The sequence below is a fragment of the Melopsittacus undulatus genome, chromosome 8, assembly GCF_012275295.1.
Source record: "Melopsittacus undulatus isolate bMelUnd1 chromosome 8, bMelUnd1.mat.Z, whole genome shotgun sequence".
In the NCBI taxonomy this organism is placed as follows: domain Eukaryota; kingdom Metazoa; phylum Chordata; class Aves; order Psittaciformes; family Psittaculidae; genus Melopsittacus; species Melopsittacus undulatus.
In genome coordinates, this window is record NC_047534.1 from 2483707 (window position 1) to 2508975 (window position 25269).

The 25269-nt window shown below is 45.8% G+C and overlaps 1 protein-coding gene across 1 annotated transcript in view; it reads left to right on the top strand.

Annotated features, from left to right (window-relative positions):
- CACNA1H (calcium voltage-gated channel subunit alpha1 H) overlaps positions 1–25269 on the top strand; it is a 225953-nt gene that overhangs the window by 180214 nt on the left and 20470 nt on the right. Inside the window, exons 13-25 of the mRNA XM_034065342.1 lie at positions 1400–1555; positions 6111–6201; positions 8329–8537; positions 10166–10600; positions 11282–11382; positions 11793–11916; positions 12050–12118; positions 12214–12398; positions 14432–14558; positions 15156–15281; positions 15980–16069; positions 17270–17462; positions 24786–24937. Of these exons, the coding sequence (XP_033921233.1) occupies positions 1400–1555; positions 6111–6201; positions 8329–8537; positions 10166–10600; positions 11282–11382; positions 11793–11916; positions 12050–12118; positions 12214–12398; positions 14432–14558; positions 15156–15281; positions 15980–16069; positions 17270–17462; positions 24786–24937 (2058 nt within the window). The remainder of the gene's footprint in view (positions 1–1399; positions 1556–6110; positions 6202–8328; positions 8538–10165; positions 10601–11281; positions 11383–11792; positions 11917–12049; positions 12119–12213; positions 12399–14431; positions 14559–15155; positions 15282–15979; positions 16070–17269; positions 17463–24785; positions 24938–25269) is intronic.

Below are 25269 nucleotides of genomic sequence, written 5' to 3' on the forward strand. Positions count from 1 at the left end.
AAAGTCTAAGAAGGCCTGAAAATCCACCCTTCTTGTTCTTCCATAAAGCCAGTAAGATCAGACCCACAGTCTAGTGTCCTGTACTGTAGATCTCTTATCTCCTTACTTGCCTTCATCCCCTAAAAATGCACTTTACAAACAACTTCATCCAACTGCGAGTGACAGATACTGTCACAACTCAGAGCTGGAGGTGCTGGCTCTATATGCTGGGAACTTCCTTATATAAAAAAGTTGTGTTTCCTCTGCAAACAAAATCTGTTCTGTGCTTGAAATTACTGGCACATTCCACACTAGAGCAATAAGCTGCTATTTCCAAGACATCCTCAATATAAAGATTAGTCTTTTCTCTTCAAAGGCTCAGGCTCCAGAGCCCAAGTGCAGCAAGTGGAGCACAATGGAACAGTGTTAAGCTAAGTTTCTGAATGTAGAGTAGATATTCACCACAGTATCACTTAAGGTAGAAACCAGTCCTGAGTCTTCACTGTGAAGAATAGACCTTCTGACAAAGTTTTCCTTCTTGCAAAGGAGCAAGGCAAAAATCAGCATTAGTCCCACAGCTCCACATTATTCTTTTACCAACATCAATACAGATTTCTGCATTTACTCCAGCAGTCACTTGGGAAAGAGAGCTGGCTCTGAACACAAGGGCTCAGTCCTGCATCCCATGAAGGTTAGTGAGTGGCATGATTCAGTCCTAACCCCAGAGCTGCCTCTTTTTTAGGAGGGTTAGAGGCCATTTCATTGTAAGCATGAATTGATGTGGAGCATGAATCTGTCATCCATTTCCCTTAGGTCCCAGGATTTTTGGGCTTCAGAAAAGCAGGAATCCCTGAGGAAGGTCCCTTGGAGCAAGGCTTTGTAAAGATGTACATTTTTTTGCCCAGCTTGTCAGTGCTTTTATCTAATGGAAATCACTTTGCATCCCTGAGTTTCTTGAGCCACCCAGTGTCATTTATCTCATCAAATACCATGCCCTTTACCCTCTCCTTCAGCTCCAGATGCCTTATAAAGAGCAGCCCAAAAGGAGACAACAGCTCTGGCCTCAGGTCTTTTATCTTCTGATGGTTATCAAAGGAGGCAATACCACCACCAAATTATGGGACTTGTACCAGCACATCTTTCATGCTGCCCTATCTAGGATCTGAACTAGTCATGTCTGTGGGCAGCAGTGTGCTAGATCTTCCTGCAGAGAGGGGAATTTTGGCCACAAGACAGCTCTCACATGCAAAGACCTAAATAAAGGAATGTTTTACTGTCTCTCTTCATGAGACCTGTTAATGTTTGTACTCAGAAAAGGTCAAAAGGAGAAGAAAAATTGGATGAGTCAGTATCTGAATGCATCTGCTGTGTATGAGAGGAGCGGAGTAATTAGAGAGTCTTTCCCTTCACCTCTTTGCAGATCCTGACTCAAGAGGACTGGAACGTGGTCCTGTACAATGGGATGGCATCTACATCCTCATGGGCAGCACTCTACTTTGTGGCCCTGATGACCTTTGGCAATTATGTGCTCTTCAACCTTCTTGTTGCCATCCTGGTAGAAGGCTTCCAGGCAGAGGTAAGAGATGTGAGCAGAGGGAGGGAGAACGCTGAGACACGTGTAGGTGAGTGTGTAGGGATGAATGCATGTCAGCACAAATGTCTAGCCATCAAGCAGCCCTAAATGTAAACTTAAGAGGTGTAGATGAGCTGCGTGGGCATGTGAAGCTCTTGTGAATCTCTCTTTGCAAATGAGACCCACTGGACTTAGCATGGGACTTGGGAGACCAACACTTTGGTTGATCTGCTGCAGGATCTGTTGTGTGGCCTAGAGGAAATGCTTTAGGATTGGTTTAACTTACCAAATCTCCTATCTGTCCTGTGTTTTGTGCTTCATTATGGTGGGCTTCAGGCCTTCAGTGTAACTAGTGCTAGTCATGGGGACCAAAGTATGATGTGAACTGATTCTCAGACCAGGCCTTTACTTTTGACTCTTCCCCTTGTGTGTTATTTGAGGCTACTAGCCCAGCTGTTCAAAAGCTGTGTTGCAAGGCTACAAACATTAAAGTTTGAATGATGAAGGACATGGAAATGCTAAAAAGATTTTTATCTGTACCTGAAAATAATGTCAGTATCAGGTCAGTGAGCAGGGAATTTAGGATAAACTGGAGCATCTCAACTCACATGGAAAGAATTAGAGAAATGATATGCCATGTCCTGATGTGAACTAGACATGAACATCAGCAGCTGTGCAGGCAATCCTATGCCACATGATCCAGACCAGGAGCTCCCACTGGTGTGAGTGGTGTAAATGCTAAAGTACTGGTGTGAGTGGGGTCCCTGCAGCCCCCTAAGCTTTCCTCCCCACTGGAAAGTCCCTTCCAGGTTTGCTTTAAGCATCCTGAGAGAGTGAAACCAGCCATTCCCTGCCCTGTCCTGCTCTTCTTCATCTTCCTTTCAGATCACAGCAAATCCATTTGGGGGATATTTAAACTGAGGATGATCTGGTTTGGTTATAAATGTAACAATGTATGTGCATATATACATTATCCAGAAACTGGAAACGATTTTGAGACTTAGCAGAACTCAGCCAATCCCTGTTAAAGCAGAGAACAGTGGCATCAAAGGGGCTTACATCATGCTTTGGGGTTTTATTAATTATTACTTCTTTATTTCCTCAACCATCAAGAGGGGCAAGTTTGCTCAGTGCCAGATTGGCTTCAGAGACACAGACTCAGAAAGGAAATGAGAAAATTGCTTCAGTTTTCACTGCTTTGGCTCCCAAGGGAAAGAGGAGAAAGAAATTATCTTTATAGGACATTTTATTTCTACTTGTCATTTTTCCCCCAGAATTGGTGTCATGCTCTCATCTGCAGGGTTTAGATCACACTTAAACCAACCTCATCACATTGCGACCAAACTTCACTGACCATGGAATAGCATTGAAATATTCATAGACCAAACATTCCTTCAAGCCAACACAGTCACATTTATGTCTTTCAAGGATGTATGTAGAGATTCCTTATTAAAACATCCCTCCAGGTTGCTCACAGCACTAACAGAGGAAAACTAATTGAAACAACAGGAGCCAAGCCACAGTATGGAAACAGCAACCCTGCTTTATGTCACTCAGGGTGCTTTCATGGACGCCACTTGCACACACAGAGAAGACACAAGTAGAAGACACAAAGCTCATTGCTTTCAAAATAAGCAGCTCTGCACTGCATTAGTGGGCATTTGAATGTCTTGTACAACGCATTCCATGCCCTGAAGATCCAACACAGCTTGCCAGGAAGACAAGAAGGTCTTTTTCCAAGAACAAGCCTGTATTCCATGTGTGGGTGACTAGAGCTTGTGCTGAAACTGCTTGTTTTCAAATTGCTGTCATTTTTCTCAGTGTCACTGATCTCAGTATCTCCCAGCTTTACTCTGGATACTATAGCACCTTTACATCTGGTTCTAGTGCAGCCTGTGGCAGATGGAGGTGGACATTTTAGCTGCCAACTGAGTAAGACCAAAGCAAAGGAATTGCCACTATTTGTACAGGCTCTGCGGTAGTTGCCATCTTCCAACCTAGAAAGGATTTTCCTCTAGGAGCATTGTTATCTGTATTCAGAGTGGTTGTGCTCAGACTCAGTCCTGCTAGGCTGCAGAAGACTAAAGATGTGCTAAAGTAATAGATTTTCCTAAACTGGATGTAGAAAGAACCAATACATATGCTTAACATACCATAAGCCATATAGTAGCTCAGAGTATTCAGTGGCCAGATATGCCAGATACCCTCAGATTCCACCAACCAGCAAATCTGGGGGCAAATAGAGGACAAGGCAGGGATATCCAAACAGACAATAACCAGTCTGTGTGTGACCTGAGGGACTGGAAACTGTCAGCTTGAGCTCCTGCTCGAGCAATCCTACATTGAGGCACAGAGAGCCCCCATCCAGCAGTTTGCATCCTTTCCTGATTGCTTTAAGGCAGAAGAAAGTGCTCTCCCCTCTGCAACCTGGCAGCTTGCATGTCTCTGTACAGTACAGAACCCACTTCTTACTTGCCCTCTTGGAGGCTGGATCACCTGCTAATGTGAAGGCAGAAATGAGCAGCCTCATGCAATACCCTCTGAGTGTATGATTACAGACCTTGCTCAATAGCTGTCGTTTTCTTGCTCAAGCTTAATGGCTCCTTTTGGAGCTGTTACAGCCCATGATTTAAACGTGTGTAAGCAGTACTTTTCAAAGCTTGTATTATTCACTCACTGCTGCCTCTGAAAAGGCCAGCAACCACAAGCATGGCATTTGCAGGGCACATTTTGCTCTCCACTTCCATTTATTATGGATCTTAACATGAAGCTTATAGGCTTTGTCAGTTGTCTCATAGTGAGGTATTAGCTGTGCTACAGAAAACCCTTCTCAGGGCTGTGTTTCAGTTACCAGGGTTCAGTTCAAGTGTTGTACTTATAAACGTATAACTTAGCTTGGTTGTAAACCAAAGATGTTTACAGTCTCCTTGGACAACTCCCAGGAAGAAGTATCAATGGAGCTGGGTTTCCATTTGCCTGGTTCTGTTGGGATGTGGGGAATATGGCAGAAATTCTTGGTTTGATCCTTTTGATTTTATCTTCTTATAGGGTGATGCTCTTAGAAGTTCTGGAAGACACTGATATGGCACTTACTTCTTCTCCCTTTCCTCAGGTGTTTCTTTTACTCAGGTGAAGAGTGACTCCTGGGAGGCTTTTGCAGCTAAGAGGGTGCACATTAGAGCTGCTCCAAGCTCTAAACCATCAACAGCATCTCAAAAAGAACACTAGAGATTGGACTGTGAATCACAGTACACAGTCTCAGCTTGATCTCAGGTTCTGATCTGCCTGTGGAGCAAGTTTGGCAGGAGGATCCCTAGAAGAGAATAGGCTTAAATGACCACAAAACCATTTCTAGTACGTTTGTGCTTAGTACAAAAAGCAGCCAGACTTCAAACAGGACCATAATTGCATATTTGTGCTTACATTGTTCCCATGTCCTTTGAAATCTGTGTCAGAGCATAGAAAAGCAGAGAAACCTTCCAAAACTGTGCAGATCTTTCATCTACTCTGCACTAGTGCTTATGTTCCAAACCAGAGAAGATGACTGAGGGAGCTTAAGCCTTCCAGTCACCCTGGCTGGCTGCACCAGTTAGCAATACATCAGAGCTGAAACGAAGTTCACTGCCACTTCAGCACCATGTGTCTAGGAACCCTGAGGAGTTGTTCAAGCATCAGCTGAGGAGCTGTGCTCCTTTTTGGGGGATCAGCTCCTTTAATCCAACTATTTGCTCTCAATTTGCACAGCTTTCCTGCAGTCTCGATGGATCAAGCCAGAGTCATGCTGACAGCCTGCTGGAACCTCTCCTCTCTGCAGATCTCCCCCAGCAGAGGAGAACCTGACTATAGCTCTTCTGTCTCAGGCTTTTACATTATTTAGGCTGATCATTTGCAGTAGCAGAGGTAGATGTGGAAGGGAAAAAATAGCTGGACTTCCAGGAGAAAAGCCTTTCTGAGGGTGCTTGGTTGCTCTCTGTCCTGAGATGATGCTGTACTGCCAGGCAAGCTGGCCTCACTCCCTTCTGCCTTAGCTTCAGTGTTGCCAAGAGATTTCCCAATACTATCTCCATTGCCAGCCAGCATAAAGAAACAAATCAGGGCTGGGTTTTCAGCTCTAAGTCAACTTTACAGTGCTGTCAAATAAAGAAGAAAAACCCTTCACCATCTTTTGACATTAAAACATAAGTGCTCTCAGCTGAGATCATGGAGAGTGCATATATGGAACCTCACAATGCCTGTTTTTCTTAGCTGCACTTGCAAGTTCTCCCTTGGGATACTCTGCACAATGTAGGAAATACAACAACAGTGCAAGAACAGGAGTTACAACATCATCCTTTCTGTCCAAGTATGAAAATGAATCAAAACAAGAAGGGACTTACCTGGGGTCATTCCCTAAGGAGCGCCAGAGGGAATTTAGCATTCTGCCCTCCTGGTTCTTGGGGCCACACTTTAAATGACCATGGGGAGCTGAGGTATCTCTGAGCTGCCAAGTAACCCAAATGGTCTTTGTGCTGAAGCTTAAATGAAGAAGGTCTGTTAATTATCCTTCTCCTCTCTGCAGGGTGATGCCAATAGGTCAGACACAGATGAGGACAAGACATCTGCCAACTTTGATGATGATTTCGAGAAACTGAAAGACCTCCGAGCAACAGGTAGGCTTTTGTCTCTGTGTTTTTCTGTGAATCTGAGAGCTACAACTCTGCTTCCACAGTCATCAACAGGGAGAAGTGGAAGAATTCATTTTATTTGGCAGTAGATCTAATAGCTGTGTTAAGAGAGCAGCTTTTAACATGCAAAAAGTGTAGGGAAGCTAAATGAGCATGGAGATTTCCTTCAAACAGCTGTTTTCCTAATTTAAATTACACTGGAATATTTAGCTATGTCTCCTCATTTCTTCTATATCATTCCCACAGAATGCTTTGCTGACAGCGATAGTCACACACTACTTCTCAGCAGCTTTTATAATCAATCATGTTCTCATCTGTTATTTTTGGTTTCTCATACAAATGCATTTAGGTGAGGTTTGATTGATGGGAATGTTACTGTTCATTTGTGTTACAGGAGGGCCTGGCGATTGATTTGAGGTAAGGCCAATTGTACTATAAACATGCAATGGTAGGTGACAGCATTCACTCTGTAGAGTTTACAACCAGATAGGGGACAGTAAGGGAACACAAACTGAATAGTATTGATGGTGAACAGGAGCCAGTTTAGCTCCTCTGTACTTTGATTCTCAGTTTGCGCTCTTGTTAGGGTTACTTTAAGTGCTTCTAGACCAGGATTCATTTCAGCTAAGGAAATTATATTGATTGTGGTGAACAGATGGAATTCAGCTGAGGAAGGGGCAGAAGTAATTTGCTGGGGAAGCTGAGACAGAGCTGGATCACAGCAAAGTGATGGAGCTGCTTAGCCTGCAGATGAAGCAACACATTCCAAACACAAGTGACCAAATGAATGTCCAGTGCAAACAGCTGGCAAGGAACCCACAGCACTAGCTATGTGCCAGCTTTGCACCAGCTACTGGCTGAACAGCTTCAAGTAAGAAGAGAGTTCTAGGGGAAAGAAATATTGTCACCTCTTCTCAGGTAACACAGGGATAGAAGACAGGGCTGAACTTGCCATCAACCAAAATTCCATGAGTAACTGGGTGTCTCCACAAGCCTCACAAGTGCCAACCAGTGACTAAACAGCATGAAGACATTAACAATTCTATCATAATGCTGTTGGTCTGTAAATAGATACTCTGGCAAGAGGAACATGTATTGCAGATTAGCATATTTTGAGCTGGATCTTCCAGCCCTCAAAGTGGATGGCAGTGTTCCCACAGATTTCTGTAGTGCAGATCAGGTATTTGTGCCCAAGCCAGCAACAAAACAGATGATACAATAGAAGCACAGTGAGTTACAAAAGCAGGCAGTGGAAGAAAAAGAGCAGGGGTAATGCACTCACTTGGATTTCTCACTGTTGATTTGTACTTCCCTCCTGTTGGGCACGAACACTTCCATCCTTCCCCCTCCTTAAGACTGATCCTGAACTTATTAAACCACAACCCACTGAATCCAGTAAAACAGGAGCTGGGTCAACTTTAGTTTTGTGTTTGAGATTAAGCTTTTGGGTTTGAGTATTATGGCACTGGAGGTGTTATGTCTGGTTTGTCTTGAGTGTGAATACTATTTTTGCAGCCTGTAGTTGCCATACAGCTAAAATAGATGCTTTTTGCAATTACCACGGGATGTGCCATTAGATTTCTCTGTTACAGGAGGTTTACTCTTCTAGACAAATGGATGTGTAAAAGCAACTTCCATTTCCTGTCCCCTGAACAGATGACTAAAGACAATGACTAATGGTCACTTAGTGCCGTCCCCCTGCAAGAACTTGGAGCACATCAGAACTGCATTAAAACCTCTGTGCAAGGCTGTATGACAAGGAGATTAACTTCCCATTGTGAATTTAGCCAGTCTTCAATATCCTTTCCCTGGAAGCTCTCTCCCAGTCTCCCCAGACTGTAACTCCGCTCTCTAAATCCCAAGAAATAGTGAGCAAATGCAGCTTCCTTTGAAGGGCACGATGGGTTCCAAGTCCAGGCAGGGCTGAAGGCCTCTTAAAAGGTTATGACATTTACATTATGCCTTTCAACATGGTGAAAGTGATCGTATTGCCCACAACATTCTATCTCCATTTGGCAGAGTTCCTAGAAGACCCAAGGAACAATGTCCATTTTGAAGAGTGATTTCTGTAGCTGAGCATTCATCTCTTCTCCTCTCTCCCCTTCTCTCCAGAGATGAAGATGTATTCACTTGCTGTCACCCCAAATGGACACCTGGAGGGCAGGGGAAGCATGCCCCCTCCTATCATCATGCGCACTGCTGCCACACCAATGCCCACACCGAAGTGTTCCCCACACATGGATTCAGTGCACACTTTTGTGGATTCAAGAAGAGGGAGTAACGCCTCCTTAGAGCCCTTGAGCTACGACCAGAAGTCCTTGGTAGGTTCCTGTTGCTAACAGCTCTCCCTCAAGGGCTTGCAAGCAGCACAGATGATGTGCACACGCATGTTGCTGGAAAATGAAAAGGATGGTGATAGAGGTGAGAAGGATGCTTAAAGGCAGGAGGAGAGCAGATACAAGAGGGAGAAATGAATGGGTGTGCTGTGCTGGGGCAGCATAGTGACAACGTAACCGTCAAGCACAGTGAGTATATGAAAAGAGGAGATTGGAATGTACTGGGATTCAGTGTTTTCCTGCCTAGTATCTCATTGGAAGTCTATGCCAAGCCACCTGAGAGAGAGACAGCCTGAGACAAGCCTTAAGTTTATACAGTTATTCCAGCAAACTCCTCTGAGGAGGAGCAAGCATCTTTTGCCTGCTGGCCATTTTGTAGTGTCTTGGAGAAGCTGTCAGGTGTTCATGTGAGGATGAGGCCTGTTTTCCCTCACAGTATTTGAGGGTTGCATCTTGAACCCATCTTGTGGCAAGGGAAATGAAGCATCTGTCCTTATCAACACAGCAGCTGAGCTCCAGTTACAGTACAAGAGCCCTATTGGAGGGGAAACAGAGGTATGAGCTGACAGACTGCTGCCAGGCACAGCTCATGGAGCAGAGATCTGGCTGGAGCTGACTGCTTTGGCAACTGGTTGCATTTTGCCTGCAATAGGGGAGCAGGAGGGCAGCTCTATGAAAACAGAGGGAGAAGAGTTAATAGACAAAGTGGATTTTTGCTGCTGCTTATCTATCTCATTCCTCTGCTCTGTAACTGCAATATCATGTTCAAATCAAGGCAGCAGACTGTGAAAGCACTTCACGCAGAGACAGAGCCACTATCCCCTTTGGTAAGCTGCTTAGTCAAGGTAATGCTTTTGAAAAGAAAATAGAGATGACTGTTGTTTGCCTTGGGGTTTCATGGGATTGTGAGTTGCTGGAGAGAGTTGTTCATCATTTGAATCCTTTCTCTGAGAGCACATCAATGCCACCAGCCAAAGGATGATGAAGCAGTCAGAGGAGAGCTGGCCAACACTGAGCAGGAGGAGGAAGGCAGTTTGCCTTCTTTTATGCTGGGAGGAAGCCATGGAGGGGAAAAGAGCTTTCCTTCTAGCTTTTCTGCTCTGACCTGAAGTGCTCTCATCCTGGCAACTACCTGTCAGCCAAAGTGCCAGAAATTGGTTGTAAGGGAAACATTTTTCCACCTCCTATGCAGCAAATTGAAGGGAAAGTAATACAAATAGGGGCACAATTTCCAACAGACATTTGAGTGTCAGGTACCAGAGCCCCTTTGGAAGCCAGGGAAGTTGTGGGCTGAAACCACTTGAACGTGAGGAAAGAAAATGCCACTTCAGCAATAGTGCCTCTGGGTCCAGTTTTTATGTGCAGTTCATGTTGCCAGGACAATAGGAAGTCACACAGCACAGAGGGTTGGAGCTGTGCTACAGGTGTAGCTCAGAGCATTCAGTGTGGGCTTAGCTGGGTACTTGGCTCCCATCTCAAGGCATGATGAAATCAGAGCAGTGAGGAAAGCTGGAAGGGGAAGACATGACTTGCAACAAGAAGGGTCTTCAAAATGTCATATGCTTTGGTTTTCTCCTGCAAACAAACCCTCAAATGTCTTTCTTCTCTCTCAGTCCAGCCTCCGCAGTTCCCCTTGCACCAACTGGGGCACCAGCAGCAACTGGGGAAGCCGACGCTCAAGCTGGAATAGCCTGGGCAGAGCCCCAAGCCTCAAGAAGAAGAACCAGTCAGGAGAAAGAGAGTCCTTGCTCTCTGGGGAGGGGAAAGGCAGCACAGATGATGACTCTGATGATGCCAAGTCCAGCACAGTGAGCAGACCCTCGCTGCACCGCCGGGCAGAGTCCCTGGATTACCGCAGCTCCCTGGACTTGCCAGAGCTGCTCCAGTTGCCCACCATGCGCCACTCACTCAGCATCAGCCCCGTGGCTGTTCTGCCTCCTGAGTACCAAGACTGCAATGGCAAAATGGTTCATGTCCCCAGTGAGTTCTTCCTGCGTGTGGATGGTCACAAGGAGGACGCTATGGACTATGAGGATGACATGGAGGATGTGAGTTGAGGGGGAAATTGGATGTTCATGTGTTAAGCTGCATTTCCACTCCAGGAAGGATTGAAAATCCAGCTTGGAAATGTGTTACTGCCTTAAGGCTGGTGCAGACAACTTGAGTCCAGATCCATGGGATGGACCTCCACTTCCCAAAGGGGTTTTTTTTCTAAGCTAATGAGATGGGCTGTTCCATAGTAGTTGTCTCTTACAAGGTAAAACTGCAAGGGAATGTGCATATATTTGCCTAGTTTTTGAACTGATTGTGTTTATCCCACTGGTGTGAGATGCCTTCAAAAATGACCTGTGGGAACAGCAGCTAGCTAATGTCTTTGCTCACAAGAGCTGTTTGGCATCCCAAACACCTGAAGGTTTCCCACTTGACTTTTTGGTTGCTTGAGGCTGTTTTGGTTTTGACAGAACTTTGGATCTCAAAGTGATTCCTGCCTAGAAGTCTTGCTCTGACATGTTCGTATCTCACTGCACAGCAGCCCCTTTCTTTCACCCCTTTCCTTGCTGTTTTGTTGGACAAATGTGACAGCACCTGCCACAGCTGTCCTAAAAGCCATGACTTCTTTCTGGCACCATGAAATGCCATGCACTGCCCTCTTTCACTAAAGGACTGTGAAAGTTAAGGAGGCAGGAAAATAAAAGAGGAAGAAAAGGTGTTTCTTCTTTTCTTTCCAGAGTTACTGCTACCGGATTCGTAAAGCCCTGGAGCCCTACAAACCACAGTGGTGCAAGACTCATGAAGACTGGTCCCTCTATGTGTTTTCCCCACAGAATCGGTAAGAAATCCAGTGAAATACCAGCCCACCAGGTTTTTGTGGTAATGGAATATTACATTTCTAGCCAGCCTTCCCTTGAGAAATTCCCTCTCTGATGCAGAAGCACTGAGAGGTTTAGAAACCCAATTCCTGCTTTTTAGGTAACTTTTTTCTGTTACATGTGTGCAGAATTGTTGCATGGCTCACTCCATGGTTGTCTAAGAAGAGGGGTGGTTTAACCAGCATTAATAATAGTTATTACATCTGGTTTACTGCACTGATAATAGTGGCTGTAACTTGTGGAGTGCTCACTACCTGGACTGATGCTGATGGCACAGGTGCTGAAGCCTTTTGAGGGTGTGCCATTCAGGTGGGAATCTCTTGCTCACCCAAACATCTGAAGCATGTTTTGCTCCCCACTGTGTCTGCAGGTTCCGAGTGATGTGCCAGAAGGTCATTGCCCATAAAATGTTTGATCATGTGGTGCTGGTCTTCATATTTCTCAACTGCATCACTATAGCACTGGAGCGACCAGACATAGACCCACACAGCACAGTGAGTACCGAAGTCATTTTCCTCCTTGATCCAGCATCCTTGTGTAGGCAAGACCCTGCAACGGTGAAAGATGTTTGTTGTTTTCTAACCTCTTTAAATAACTTGCCTCTTTTTCTTGCTCTGTGTTTTACAGGAGAGGATGTTCCTAAGTGTTTCTAATTACATCTTCACTGCAATCTTTGTGGCTGAAATGATGGTTAAGGTAATTGCGTCTTCATAGCAAAGCCTGGCAAAGACCAGAACATGACATAGTTATGATCTGGGTGAAGATTTAAATGTCTCTTCTCCTGGCTGCAGGTGGTAGCTCTTGGCTTTTTCTCTGGGGAGAACACCTATCTGCAGAGCAGCTGGAATGTCCTGGATGGAGTCCTGGTCTTTGTATCTATCATTGACATTATTGTCTCCATGGCATCAGCAGGCGGAGCAAAGATCCTGGGTGTCCTTCGTGTTTTGAGACTTCTGAGGACCTTGAGACCTCTCAGGTACATTCACTGGGAGAGTACTGAGTTGCTTTGTGTTGAGAGACCAAAGAGTTTATAAATGCACATGATCTCTCAAGGTCTTGCTTCATAACACAAAAAGCTGAACACAGTTATGGGCAGAAGCATTTGGGGAGCTCTGAACTAGTGAAACTGTTTGGAAACAGAGAAATGAATTATAATGCATCTCCTCCAGCATGGGAAAGAGCAAATGAAGTTTGGAGTCAGACATGTTATCATACTCAGGCAGTTAGTGCTGTGAATGCCTCCTCCATGCTGCGTTTTTATCACCATTTTACAAATCAGTCTGGCTCCTTGTTATTCAAGTCATCCCCAGGCAAAGAGGTCACGTTGGCTGGGAGAGAATTTACAACTGAACAGGTACTGGCAATAATTTGATAAGCTCCAGCATCTCTACCTGCTCTCCCATTACTGCAGAACAATCCAACTCTCAGCAAGCTGGAGGAAGGGGAGATGCTTTCAATAGGTGAGAAAAGGAATAAAGAGAATTGGTATTTTGTTTACTATTGTGCAGTAACAAAGAGCATTAATGCTTGGGGGATTTTTATGAGCTCATGGCTCCTGTTCTGTTTCTGTCCTGCTTGGCAAGCAATACAAGTCTTTTTCATTAAATTCCAGGGGAAGTAAGATAGGCACCTCCAGAGATAGGCTTGCTTATGAGAGTAATCTTGTTTGGGCCCATGACTATAAGAACAACAGCTGCTTATCTGCTGCTCTATATTTCCTTAGTGACAAGTGACTTTGTGAGCATTTGCCTCCCCTCTTGCTCCCATGCTCTGTTCTTATGGTGGCATCAGAGTCGCCTTGCAGTGCTGGCTCACCAGGAGTCTAGGCAAGCTCTGGCCTGGCAGCACCTCAAGGCACCTAACACATAACTAGGAACAGAAATCAGGCCATGGGCAATAAGTAAGCCTAAGGGGAAAAAAGGAAATTGGTCTTTGAGAATAAGTAGGCCAGATCCTATTAATAGAGAGGAATTCATCACCTCTCATGATGGCTTCACTTAACACAGCCCCCTTTAGGATTACTCCAGGGACCATTTCTCACACTTTGTAGGTGCAGTTCAGACTGCCACATTATTTGCTGCCAAACAAGTCCCTATTGAAAAGCTTTGTCCCTGCAGCATACAGCTCTCCTCTTTCCTCTGTGTTTGGCAGGCAGGAAGCATCATTAGACGTGCAAGCTCAGGCTACCTGCAAGAACTCATACCCTCTACAGGCCCCTCCTAAAACCAGCTTTGATGTTCATCAGTCAAAACACCCCCTTCCCAGAACTTGCTTGGGCTGGTTACACTTCCATGTGCAAACACATTTCTTAGACACCCATGGGAGAGCCATTCTCCAGGCACTCATCCAGGAAAGCACAACACTTGTTCTCCGTAACACCCAAAAGCTGCTTCGGGCCATGCTCTCACAGCCTCACAGCAAGCTGCTCTTTAATGGGTGACCCTTTGGCTGTGAAGCTGTTGATCACAAGTTGCTGTTAGCCAGGAGTCAGTGCAGGAACTAATTAGGAAACAAACTGAAATGACTTTGTTTGAGAAGCTGTCATGGGGCCCAGCCCAGCAGGGCAGGAGAGCACTTATGGCTTGTAGTAAGAGGACAAGACATGCTCTCTAGTACCACTGTGGAGCTGTTTAATACACATTGTGTTAAGAAGCAGGCTCCTGTGCGGTGTGTGCCCCTCTGCATGGATCAGAGAGACCTCAGAGAGGATCAGCTTCCTGCACTGAGGTATAAATAGCCCTGCAAATAGGATCCTCTGCAGTATCCTGGCCATAGAGAATATTCTCTCTTCACTGTTACTCTTAAGCTATTGCCCAACACCACTGACAAGGTCTTACACTTCTTTAATTCCATCTGATGTGACTGTGAATGTTCTGGTTGTCCAGATCAGTCACTGGTCATCTCTGAATGCTGCCAGCAGGTAGAGGAGGGTTGTGTCAGCTTTAATGCAGCCCAGGCAGAGGAGGAAAACCAGTGATATTAAAACCTTTATTGTTTTGCTTTTTCCAGAGTCATCAGCAGAGCCCCTGGTCTGAAGCTGGTGGTAGAAACCTTGATCTCGTCCTTGAGGCCTATTGGGAATATTGTCCTCATCTGCTGTGCTTTCTTCATTATCTTTGGGATTTTAGGGGTCCAGGTAGAGTATTTCCCTCCCCAGAGCCATCTGTAAGTGACTGCTGCAAAAGAGAAGCTGTTTTGTTCACCACCTAGGGTTAAGGTGGAAGTACTGAGCTTAAATACCTCCAAAGGGAGATTTCAGTTAGGAGTTAGGAAAGAAGAGCCAGGCCGTAGAATAACTGCTGGTGGGGTTGGCATCTGCTCACTGGAGGCTTCTTAGAAGAGCAGCCCTCCCTGATGAACAACACAGCATCAGCTAAGCCTGAGGGAGGAGAAGGAAAACACAAACACCCAAGATCTCTACTAACTCTGTGTGCTAGGACGTATAGAATATCTCTTCCTTAGAGGGAAGATTGTCATCATCCCAACAAGACAGAGCTGACTTGCAGCATCATCTTCCATCTGCATCTGAGGTGATACACAACAATATCTCAGTACCTGAAGTTTCACCAGAGGTGTTTTCCTGCCATGTATGTTAAGACAGGAATCTGAGCTGGAAGGAAAGGAATTTGAACTTGACAAACAGCTACTAGGGGAAAGAAAGATAAATCAGGAGATAGACTTTTCACAGCCTCTTTTTTTTTTCCTTTTCATTTTTGGTGCTTCTCAAATACAGCTTTTTAAAGGCAAGTTCTACTACTGTGATGGTCCTGATGTGAAAAACATCACTACGAAGACTGACTGCACCAATGCTCGCTACAGATGGGTTCGGCGGAAGTACAACTTTGACAATCTGGGACAGGTAAAGCCCTCACTGCAGGGATTTTCTGTAACAGTTCTTGATGGATGAGCACTTAACATGTATCCTTGAGGAGGGTGTGGAACCTTTATCATAGGAACAATGTAAGCATTCATCTATTGGAGGTTAACCCTAAGGGGTAAAATGGATCAGGTCACCTCTTGACCTCCTGCAGCCAGACCTCCTAGGATTATACAGTTCCTTATTTATAGGAGACTGTTCTATAAAAGCCACTGCTTTTATGTGCAATCCCTCATGTCTGGACCTCAACTGTCACTTTTAGTCTCTTGACTTCTACCTGTTATGCTTGCAATTGAAATGAAATACGGTGTTATATACTGGCTGAAAAACAAGACAGCTCAGAGAAGGAGCTGGGATATATTATTGCCTTTTAATACCCTACAATACTGAGCCAGCTTGCAATACTGATTTTTAAACATGCTCTGGTGACCAGAAAGCCTGATGTGTCTAAGCATATGTCAGCCTGTATGTGAGAGGAGTTTTAACAGCTCTAGTTTGCTCACTTATAAGCCAGATAGAGAAATAGGTAAAAGCATCCACAATATGTTGCATCTCTCCACCAGCCCCAGGCCAGATGATGTGTTCTGAGCTGTGCATTGGTTTTGCTGAGTGTTGTCTGTTGTATTTTCATTTCTAAGCACTAAAATGCAAGACCAAGCTTTCTGTTTGTTTTGTTATAGGCACTCATGTCCTTGTTTGTCCTCTCCTCCAAAGACGGCTGGGTGAACATCATGTACGATGGTTTGGATGCTGTGGGTATTGACCAACAGGTAAGTATACTGCAGAGTCCAGCTGTGTTGCTCTCACAGGTCTCATGCTGGCGTGACTCTGATGGTTTTGAAGGCCCAGGAAGGAGCAGAGCTATAGGAACTGACTGTGTGCTGGGCTGCCAAGGTTTGCTGCTCTTCATTGAGTACCATGTAGTACGTAAACAAGCATTGATGGGGTTTTTTATTTGAATGATGGTACTTGAGAAGTACTTGAGGAGCCACATGTGCCATTGCACAGCAGCTTCATGGAAGGCATGATGAATAAGAGCAAACTCACCTGAGATGGGGAAAAAACAGGAATGTTATGAAAGAAACATTGTTAAGTTTGTGTATTATGTGGCATTTGCAAGGGAAGTCAAGAGTCTTTGATGAGTAGTACCCAATTGTAGCTACAGTAACACTTTGTACCTAATTTTCTCCTGCTTCTGAAGATCTCATAACAACTGAGAAACATTAACCATGAGCCCACATCTAAATAAAAGTAAGGTGGAGCCTATATTTAACTAAATGGATCTCGCAGGTGGGATGATGCACATCCACTGAGGTTTATCTTCAGCTGTATGAAATAAATGCCAGTTCAATCTGTAAGACCATTTATGGAGGGTAGGATGGCTTTTACAACAGAAGTACAATTCTAGTCAGTGAGAAAGTGAATGAGAGGAAACTGTCTGAGGAAAAATCTCCTAACTCCTCTCAGCCCTCTCCTCCTCCCCACAACAGTGTGCTGTGATGTCTTGCTGCTAGAGTCCCCAATACCCTCACTTACACACATCACATCTATGCCACTTAGAATCAGAAGCATAGAATCATAGAATGGTTTGGGTTGGAAAGGACCTTAAGAGCATCCAGTTCCAACCATCCTGCCATGGGCAGGGATACCTTGCACTAGACCATGTCACCCAAGGCTCTGTCCGACCTGACCCTGAACACTGCCAGGGATGGGACATTCACAACTTCTTTGGGAACCCTGTGCCAGCACCTCACTACTCTCACAGTAAAGAGCTTCTTCCTTATATCTTCCCCTTGTTTCAGTTTGAACCCATCACCCCTTGTGCTGTCACTACAGCCTCTGATGAAGAGCCCCTCTCCAACATCCTTGTAGAACCCCTTCAGATACTGGAAGGCTGCTCTGAGGTCACCACGCAGCCTTCTCTTCTCCAGGCTGAACTTCTCTCTTTGTTTTCTAATTCCCCATCTCAGCCCATCCAGAACCATAACCCTTGGATGCTTCTCTACTTCATCTCCTTCCTGCTCATCGTCAGCTTCTTCGTGCTCAACATGTTTGTGGGAGTGGTGGTGGAGAACTTCCACAAGTGCCGTCAGCACCAGGAGGCAGAAGAGGCCCGGCGGAGGGAGGAGAAGCGCCTCAGACGCCTGGAGAAAAAGCGCAGGAGTAAGGAGATGTACCTGTCTGGTCGGTAGACTGCATTACAAACCCAAATCTTTCTGAGCCCTGCCTGCTCCCAAAGCAAGACTTTCGTTCCCCTTTGGTTTTGTTTCCATGGGATTCAAGAGGCTGTTTTGTTTCGTTACCTCTTTGGCACGGTGCCTTAAGTCTTGGGTTGCCGACACCCTGGTATTGTCCTCTACAAGCCCTAAGTAAAGCATTACCTGTTTACCTGGCTGGGGAGGAAATCCTCTTCCAAGCAGATCTCTCTGTCGTGCTCTGCAAGGCAAAGGTGTCCCAAGCACCGAGCAGGAGCTTGCGGTGTGACTGAGGGATGCAGTGAGTAAACAGCTCAGTGCTTACTGTGTGCATGAAGGCCAGTCCCAAGGGTAGCCCAGTGGCTTAAAGTGCCGCTTGCATCTGAGGATGTGGATTTGATTTATTAGTTCTTTTCTTAGACAAAATAATTGTGATGCTTTTTAGAGTCCGAGCGCATGGCCCCGCATGCCACAAACATGCTGCATGAGGGCATGAACAAACCCACAGCCCTGGGGAGAGGAATGGAGCCCCAGGATGGGGCTGCCCAGAAAACTCTTCTCTAGAAGATGTCCATTACAAGAGATGCTTGCCCCATCACAGGCTGGGGGAGCTGCTGGGACTCAGTTTGTCCTTGCACTCAGTCTACATGGAAATACTGACCCAATGCAGGGCCATCACAGTCCAACAGAAGGCCTTTAGCTGAAATCTCCTCCTTAGTCGATCTAGTAGGGACCATCAAACCAGACCAGAAAAACAGCTGAGCTTGTGCTCCTTTCCTGACTTAAACCTTCCCAGAGGTTCTCACGTGTTACTTCTCACCTCCACTGCTCCTTGGCAGGCTCTGCCAGGGACAAGCTGCCTATAGCATCTGGTGGGTATTCCCAGGGAAACTGCCAGGAAACCAACTACACTGACTTCCCAGCCAGTTTTAGTGAGCAGGGATAGCCTGCATTAGATGCTGGCAAGCATTTTTAGAAGTGAGGGAACATGGCTTGGCCACTGTGATGAAAGATGAGCTTAGTCAGGGATAAGGCTTGAGTGCTTTTGGTCCTGCTTGCCACAGCAGTCATGTGGCTCTTTGCCTAGCACTGTGCTGCCCTGTGTGATCTCCTGTAAGGACCACTGTGACAAATAGCTTGTTGTTTCCTTAATATCAAGCCATAGGTATCGATTTCTAGCTGGGAAAAATGCAGTTAGATCGAATAGTCTTTTGCCTGGCTCTATGGACATAGTACTTAGTTTGCTATAGTTTACATAGTTTGCTACTAGAAACCCAACTCTCACAGCTTCTTTCCTGGTCTTGGAGCCCTCTTTTTTAGAGCCATGGGAGACCTCAGCATTACTGTTTGCACCATGATCTCACAGGGCCTTAATGACAGAGTGACCTGACGCCACAGTGGAGGCCAAGCCTGTTTCATCTTAGCTAGTAGTGAGTTAAGTAGCTGGGTTAGAATGAAATCTAGATCAAGCCAGCCAGCTGCAAACCGACCTTGAGTCTCTCCAGAGATGTAGAAGAGTTCAAATACAATTTAATTTCCCTTTTCCCATCTTGGTTTTTGAGTTCAAAGTTCCAGCTAGGATTAGAAGTGGAAATCCTGAAGGCAGCATTTCCAGCACAATAAAAGAAATCAGTTGCAAGCTCTCAAGAATCTTCCTGCTTGTGCAGCAGTTCTCCACCAATGTGCTGACCCAAGAAGACATTCAGATAAACTCAAAGCTTATAAGCAAAAAAAAAGCTTATTTACAAAGATTTTTAAGCATCTTTAAACAAAATAGGCTGGAGCACAGGTAAGGAGGGATAGCTGAACCCCAGCCAGCTGCTGTTCCTGAATAGTAAGTAAATCCTATTACAGCCTGTGCTTAGACACCAAGAAGAGCCAGTCCCTGTCAAAGTGATGGACACTCTTCCATTGCCCCTCTTTATTCAGCTATCTTGAAGGCTAGAGTCAAGGAGATACTTCAGACCCAGGCACTGCACAGATGCAGGTTGTAACATTTCACTGCAGAGCACACAGGGAGGAGGACAGCTTTCTGGAAGGGGCTCAAGTCCGATATAGCAACTGAGAGGCTAAATGTTTGGCCATGTGCTGGGCTTCCAGGAGGTTACCTCAGATCATCTGGCTCTGAGGTCTCCTGCATGCCTCTGTTCAGCATGGACAGGTTGGTGGCCAAATATTAGTCGTGAACAAGGTGAAATAAAATCCCTGATACACATTTTGGAAGTTTATTATTTGCATTTTAATGGATTATTTTTATCATTTGAATGGGAGAAGTTTTCACCTCCTGGGTAATTCAGAAGATGATGGATATGGCAGACTCAGAAAGATGTGAAATGTGGATGGTGCCATGTGTGTGGCAGAGTGTCTGGGGCCGGGGGGGAATGTCTGTATGCACATGCAGGGATGGGATGCTGCACATGCTTTCCACGTGCCCCAGAGCTGTGTGTGTCACCCATATGGAGGAGCAGGTGAGAGACAGGATGAACACAGGAGTCTACATTGGGAAGCTTAGCCGAGAACCCTGCTTTTGCTTTAGTTGCCATTTCTAGCAGTTGGCCTGAAGAGATCATAAAGGGGAAGAAGAATTAAGGTTGTTAACAAGAGTCAAATCCAGCATAGCCAACAGATGTACCTGAGCAGCACATGTGGACTCACTCTGTCTGCTTGGCATCTTGTCTTTATGTCCTGTCTCCTGCCTGCAATGTCCTCTGTGTGTAATAACCTTGTGTGTATTTCTGTGTATTGATGTCTTTGGGCATCTTGTAGGTATCTAGACACAGAAACGCTTCACTGAGCCATAGTAGGCTTGGGCTCAGACCTGGAGATGGGTTAGAGCTTACCAGCGCCTGGATCCTTCCATCTGAGCAGGCCCTGGGTACAAATCCCAGGCTCTACAGGCTGGGTCCAGGATTTAGACCCTGTGCACAGACCCATGAGCCTGGCAGAGGGAATGCTCCATGAAGGACACAGCCCTGCAGCAGGACACAGCTCCTTCACCAGACCCCATGCAGGTGGGATGGGGAATTGTCACATGCCTGTTTTGGGGGTACTTTCAGGAGCCTGGCAGGAAGGCTCCTTTCAGTTCACATCTCTCTGTCAGACACTACCTCAAACCTTTCCAACAGGTTTCTTGTTTCCCATCTGGAGCCAGTGTCACGAAGGGACAGGACAGGTTGACACCCCCAGCCCTTGTCAGCATGCCTCAACATTCTCTGCTCCTGCAACAAGCATCACTCAAGGCACCAGCAACAGAGAGTCACAGAATTAACTAGGTTGGAAAAGTCCTTTAAGATCAAGTCCAACCTTTACCCCAAACATGGACCCAATATGTCAGCAAGATGCTGGTCCCATGAGAGCAGCCCAGCCTTCAGACACAGGCTACAGTAAACTCAGCACTGAAAGAAGGCCCTGGGTTTGCCAGTTAACTCAGCTCACATGAGCAAATAGGGTGTGGGGTTGGAATACACTGCAGAAAAGTATTTGATGTGGTTTTCAAGGCAGAAATACACAGTGTACCATTAAATAGGAAGGTAAAAATTCAAGATAAACTAGAATATATTTCTGACACAGTCACTACCTTCATCCACTTTATCTACTATGTAAATACGTGTAGTATAATTTATCAGTCCTGCAGCTCCTAACCTTTTAATGGGGTTCCCAGAAGACACAGACCAAAACCAGCCTCCCCACACTGAATTTTTGTATTAAAACCACATGGATCAGCTTCATCTCCTCTGTATTCCTGATACAAAGCCAAATCCAACCTTCCTGTTTGTGCTATGAAGCCCTGAGCAGAGCTGGTTGTCAAGGTCACGCACAGGCTTCAAAGGCTGTGAGTGGGGTCTGGGTGATGCTGTGTGCTGAAAGCAGGGCAGGCAATGCTGGAAAAGCTGGAAATGCCTGGCTCAGTCTGGGGAGGCCCAAGCTGAGGAGCAATGAGTGCCTTCCACTAGTGTCACCAAGTCACTGGTCTCTGGGATAGACCCCAGAATTGGAGAACTCAGAAAATAAATGCTTTTTGCTGCTTTCTGCTCTGTATGAGTGTGGTCACATCTGTGGTTCCCTGAGGCATTTCCCAACACAGAGCTGAGCATCTGGGCATTTTAGAAGGAAGAGGCCAGGTTTGGTTTAAGACCGAGCAGAGATGCTTTTCACAGCTCTGACTGCAAGTCCTCCTCTCTAGGGGGGAGCAATCGTGGGCAGCACAGTGGTATTTAAATGCCACAACCATGGCTCGATCCAGCAGAAATATTTGAGCTGTAACTAAAAGTTTGGGCACATCTGCTTAGTATTTCCAACTAGGGAATTATCAAACTATCCAGCTTATTTTTCCAGGCAACTGCAGGTATAAAGCTACTCTGTGCCAAGCGTGCATATAAACCCATTAGGGCTTTCTAATGTTTCATGCAGAGGAGAATAATGGGGGAGCTGTAGCTAGCAATTGGGATGCCAGCCTAAATGCTTTTAAGCTAAGAGACAGTGCTTCATTAATTTTCATGTCAGCAGAATCACCAGCAAAGTAGTTTAAATACTCGGCAGAAAGGTGAGGTTCAAGCCTTAGCCAACATCTAGAAGCAGGGCCAAGAAAGGACTGTGGGTTTCCTTGTATGTATATTGGATGATTTCTCCTTTCTTTCCTGCATTTCCACCCATTCAAACCATCAGCTGCAAGGATACTTGTTCATGTTCGATGTTAAGTCTGCTAGTTGGCTGAATAGAGACTCAACCCAGAAGCTGTTTCCCTGGAAAAACCAGGCCCAGACTGCATTTTGCCTGCAGTAATTAATGATGCATTAGATCTCCCCTGTTTGCTGTGCCCGCATCCCTGTGGTCCACTGTTCTCATGCAAGTTCTCCTGCAGGTTCCACATCTCTGGCTAAGCAGGCTCTGCAACAAACAACACCCAAACTGGGGAGAATCATGTAGGATATCCTCACTAAGAAGTAAAGGTGTATGTCTGAACTGAGAGAAAGCCAGAGCCACTCACTGTGCTGTTGATAGAAGTAAAACTGTTCCTAAAGGGACCGGGGATGAACACTGACCCAGCAGAGATGAGGGCTTTGGAGCTCTGAAATGCAGCCTCTCTCCTACCCGGAGTGGGTCAGGGCTGCAGTGAAGCTGTGTGGCTGACCTCTCACTGCTTTCACCCCGCTGCAACCCCTCTGGCTCCATTGGCTTGTCCTGACCCAGTGTCAACACCACCAAGAGCAGAAGCTGGCCTGTCCTTGCTGCACACCCCTGCTCACCGTTAGCCTCGCATGAGCAGCATCTCCTCTAATGGACATTGCATGTGTTACTGCACCGAGCATGACTGTGTCGTTGCATGTGTTTCAAACTGTTGTCAACTTTATCCCAGACTGTCTTTGTATGTGTTACCCCAGGAGAAGTTTCTTTGTCATCTGTTAACTCAGCTTCAGGGGTGTAGTGCATCTTAAACAAGAGCAGTTGCAGTCACCTACAGCCTGTTTTCCCTCTGTGCTGCTAGCCAGCGTGTCCACACACCACACAGCACTGCTAATGTTGTTCTGTGCTCCATCAATCAACCACTTGCTGTTCATAAATAGTCCCTTAATACAACATTTGACTACTTGGGGTATTCTGGGACCACCCAACAAGCTGATATTTTGCATTTCCAAGAAGACATTTCCCAACACAAACCTAAGAAGTCTGTTGCAATCCTGAACACGCATGAAAGCCCATTGTGCAGGCTCAAATAAACATTAGACTGCTATGTTTTTACTAATGCTTTTTAAACACAGCAGATCAGCAGAGCTCAGTAGCAAACACAGCTCTACCAGTCCAAGATGACCGGCAGGACGAAGGCACGTGGCACATGAAAGCAAGAGGGAAATGTATCCAAAACGGCTGTGTTTGCTTTCATCTTGTTTTTCCACACCCATTAGGGGCAAAAAAAGCAATCTTGGTGGTCTTGGTCAGAAGGAAATGTTTTCAAATGCCTCTGCTCTGCTTTTAACTACCAGAAATAGGAGCTGAAGGAGAGCAATGGTTTCAGTTTCCCTTTATCCAGTTTTAAGGGTTTGGACTTGAATCTGGCAAAAATAAAACCCATTTCAAAAGTCACTTTAACTGAAAGATATCAGGAAGATGAGAGAGGTGGAAGATGCATTTCAGGGAGGCACTGAGTACTTTTGAACTTATTTACCTCCTGATTTCCATCTCTTTCCTAGCTCCTTATGCTGAATTTGCCAAAACATGAGCAAAGAACCACCCTCTCTGTTAAGAACAATCCTGCTGTGACTTAGTATGACCCAACATGTCTCTTCCACTTGCACACTCTACAACAACGCTGCCTGTGGCCTGAAGTGCACCCTTTGGGTATTTACATTTCTGAAGGCTGAGAAAGACGTGTCTCCATCCAAGCACCCACAACCATCCTGCGGTCATGGTCTAATTTCAGAGAGACACACGCAGTAAATACAACTCAGTCACAGGGCAGTGTCTAAACTCTCTCCTTGGAACAGCCCCAGGCACTTGGTCATCTGCAGAAACATCCCCATTTCAAAGAGTCCTGAGCAGAGACAAAGACATAAGATTCATGTGGTCATAGCCTGCGTGGTTTAGATGCAACCATGCCCTTGGTTTTCTATTTCCAGAGGAGCTTGTGCTGGTGGTCTTTGTAGAGGCAAACGCTGAGCACCCCACACCATTGCTGTGATGCTCTCCTGTGTGCTATAACCCTCACGCATGTGCCCTACTTTGCCACAGGCATTGCTGTGTCTTCTTTAGACCTTTAAAATATGCCAAAAGCCTTCTGTAACAGAAGCTGAGCTCAGGGTATGTTCTCTTATGTGGAATATGCCTGACACCAGCGGGATGAAGAGAAATTAGACCTGCCCTGAGCCTTTCCTCTAAACTGGAGTTGAAGCTTTGCTGGGTTTGAAGCTTCTCTCTTGGCTTTGGGTCTAATTTCCATCCTGCTTCTCACCTTTCCCGATGTGACAAGAGTCCCATGAAGTGGAGATGTTATCCTCTAGTTTGAGACGGAGCAGTAACAACAGAGAGTACTTGGGGAAGAAAAAGGACCCGGTTGTCAAAGCTGTGGAGCTCCATCTTGCAGGCACAAGAGGTTTGGCTCAGCTACTGCAGTTCTCAGTGCTAGGTGGAGTCACTTAGCCATTACACATGGCTTGCTTGAACAAGTCCTGTCACAGGCTTTGCCCTGCATTAGGGTGTGTGTAAGACCTGACCTGTAGGCCACACTGTGGTGGTTGCCAACCATGCAGCAGAGCCTGTGTTCATTGTGTTGCCTTTCTGTCTCCTTTTCCTGCAGAAGCCCAACGCAGGCCTTACTACGCTGACTATTCCCCAGCGAGGAAGTACATCCACACCCTCTGCACCAGCCACTATCTCGACCTCTTCATCACCTTCATCATTGGGGTCAATGTCATCACTATGTCAATGGAGCACTATAATCAGCCAAAGGTATGAGCTGCACATCAGCTGTGAAACACACAGCAGGGGATAGCAGAGGACCTGAGGACCATACACTGTTCCCTTGAGATACCATTGAGCAGTGAGGTCTGCAGCCAGCCCTACTTCCTTGGGATCATTCCCTGTTGGTTGAAAGCTTCAGCAGGGTCCAGACTCAGCATTACAATCCATTCATCTTTAGGCCAGCTCTACCGGTTGGGAGTCACTTGCCTCAACCAAAAGCTTGATTCCCATTGCTTTTGTGCAAAAAACCCCAGAGAATAACAGAAAGTGAACTAAACTTTTACTAGGAAAAGACCAGGCTAAATAATTCCTCTCCAGAT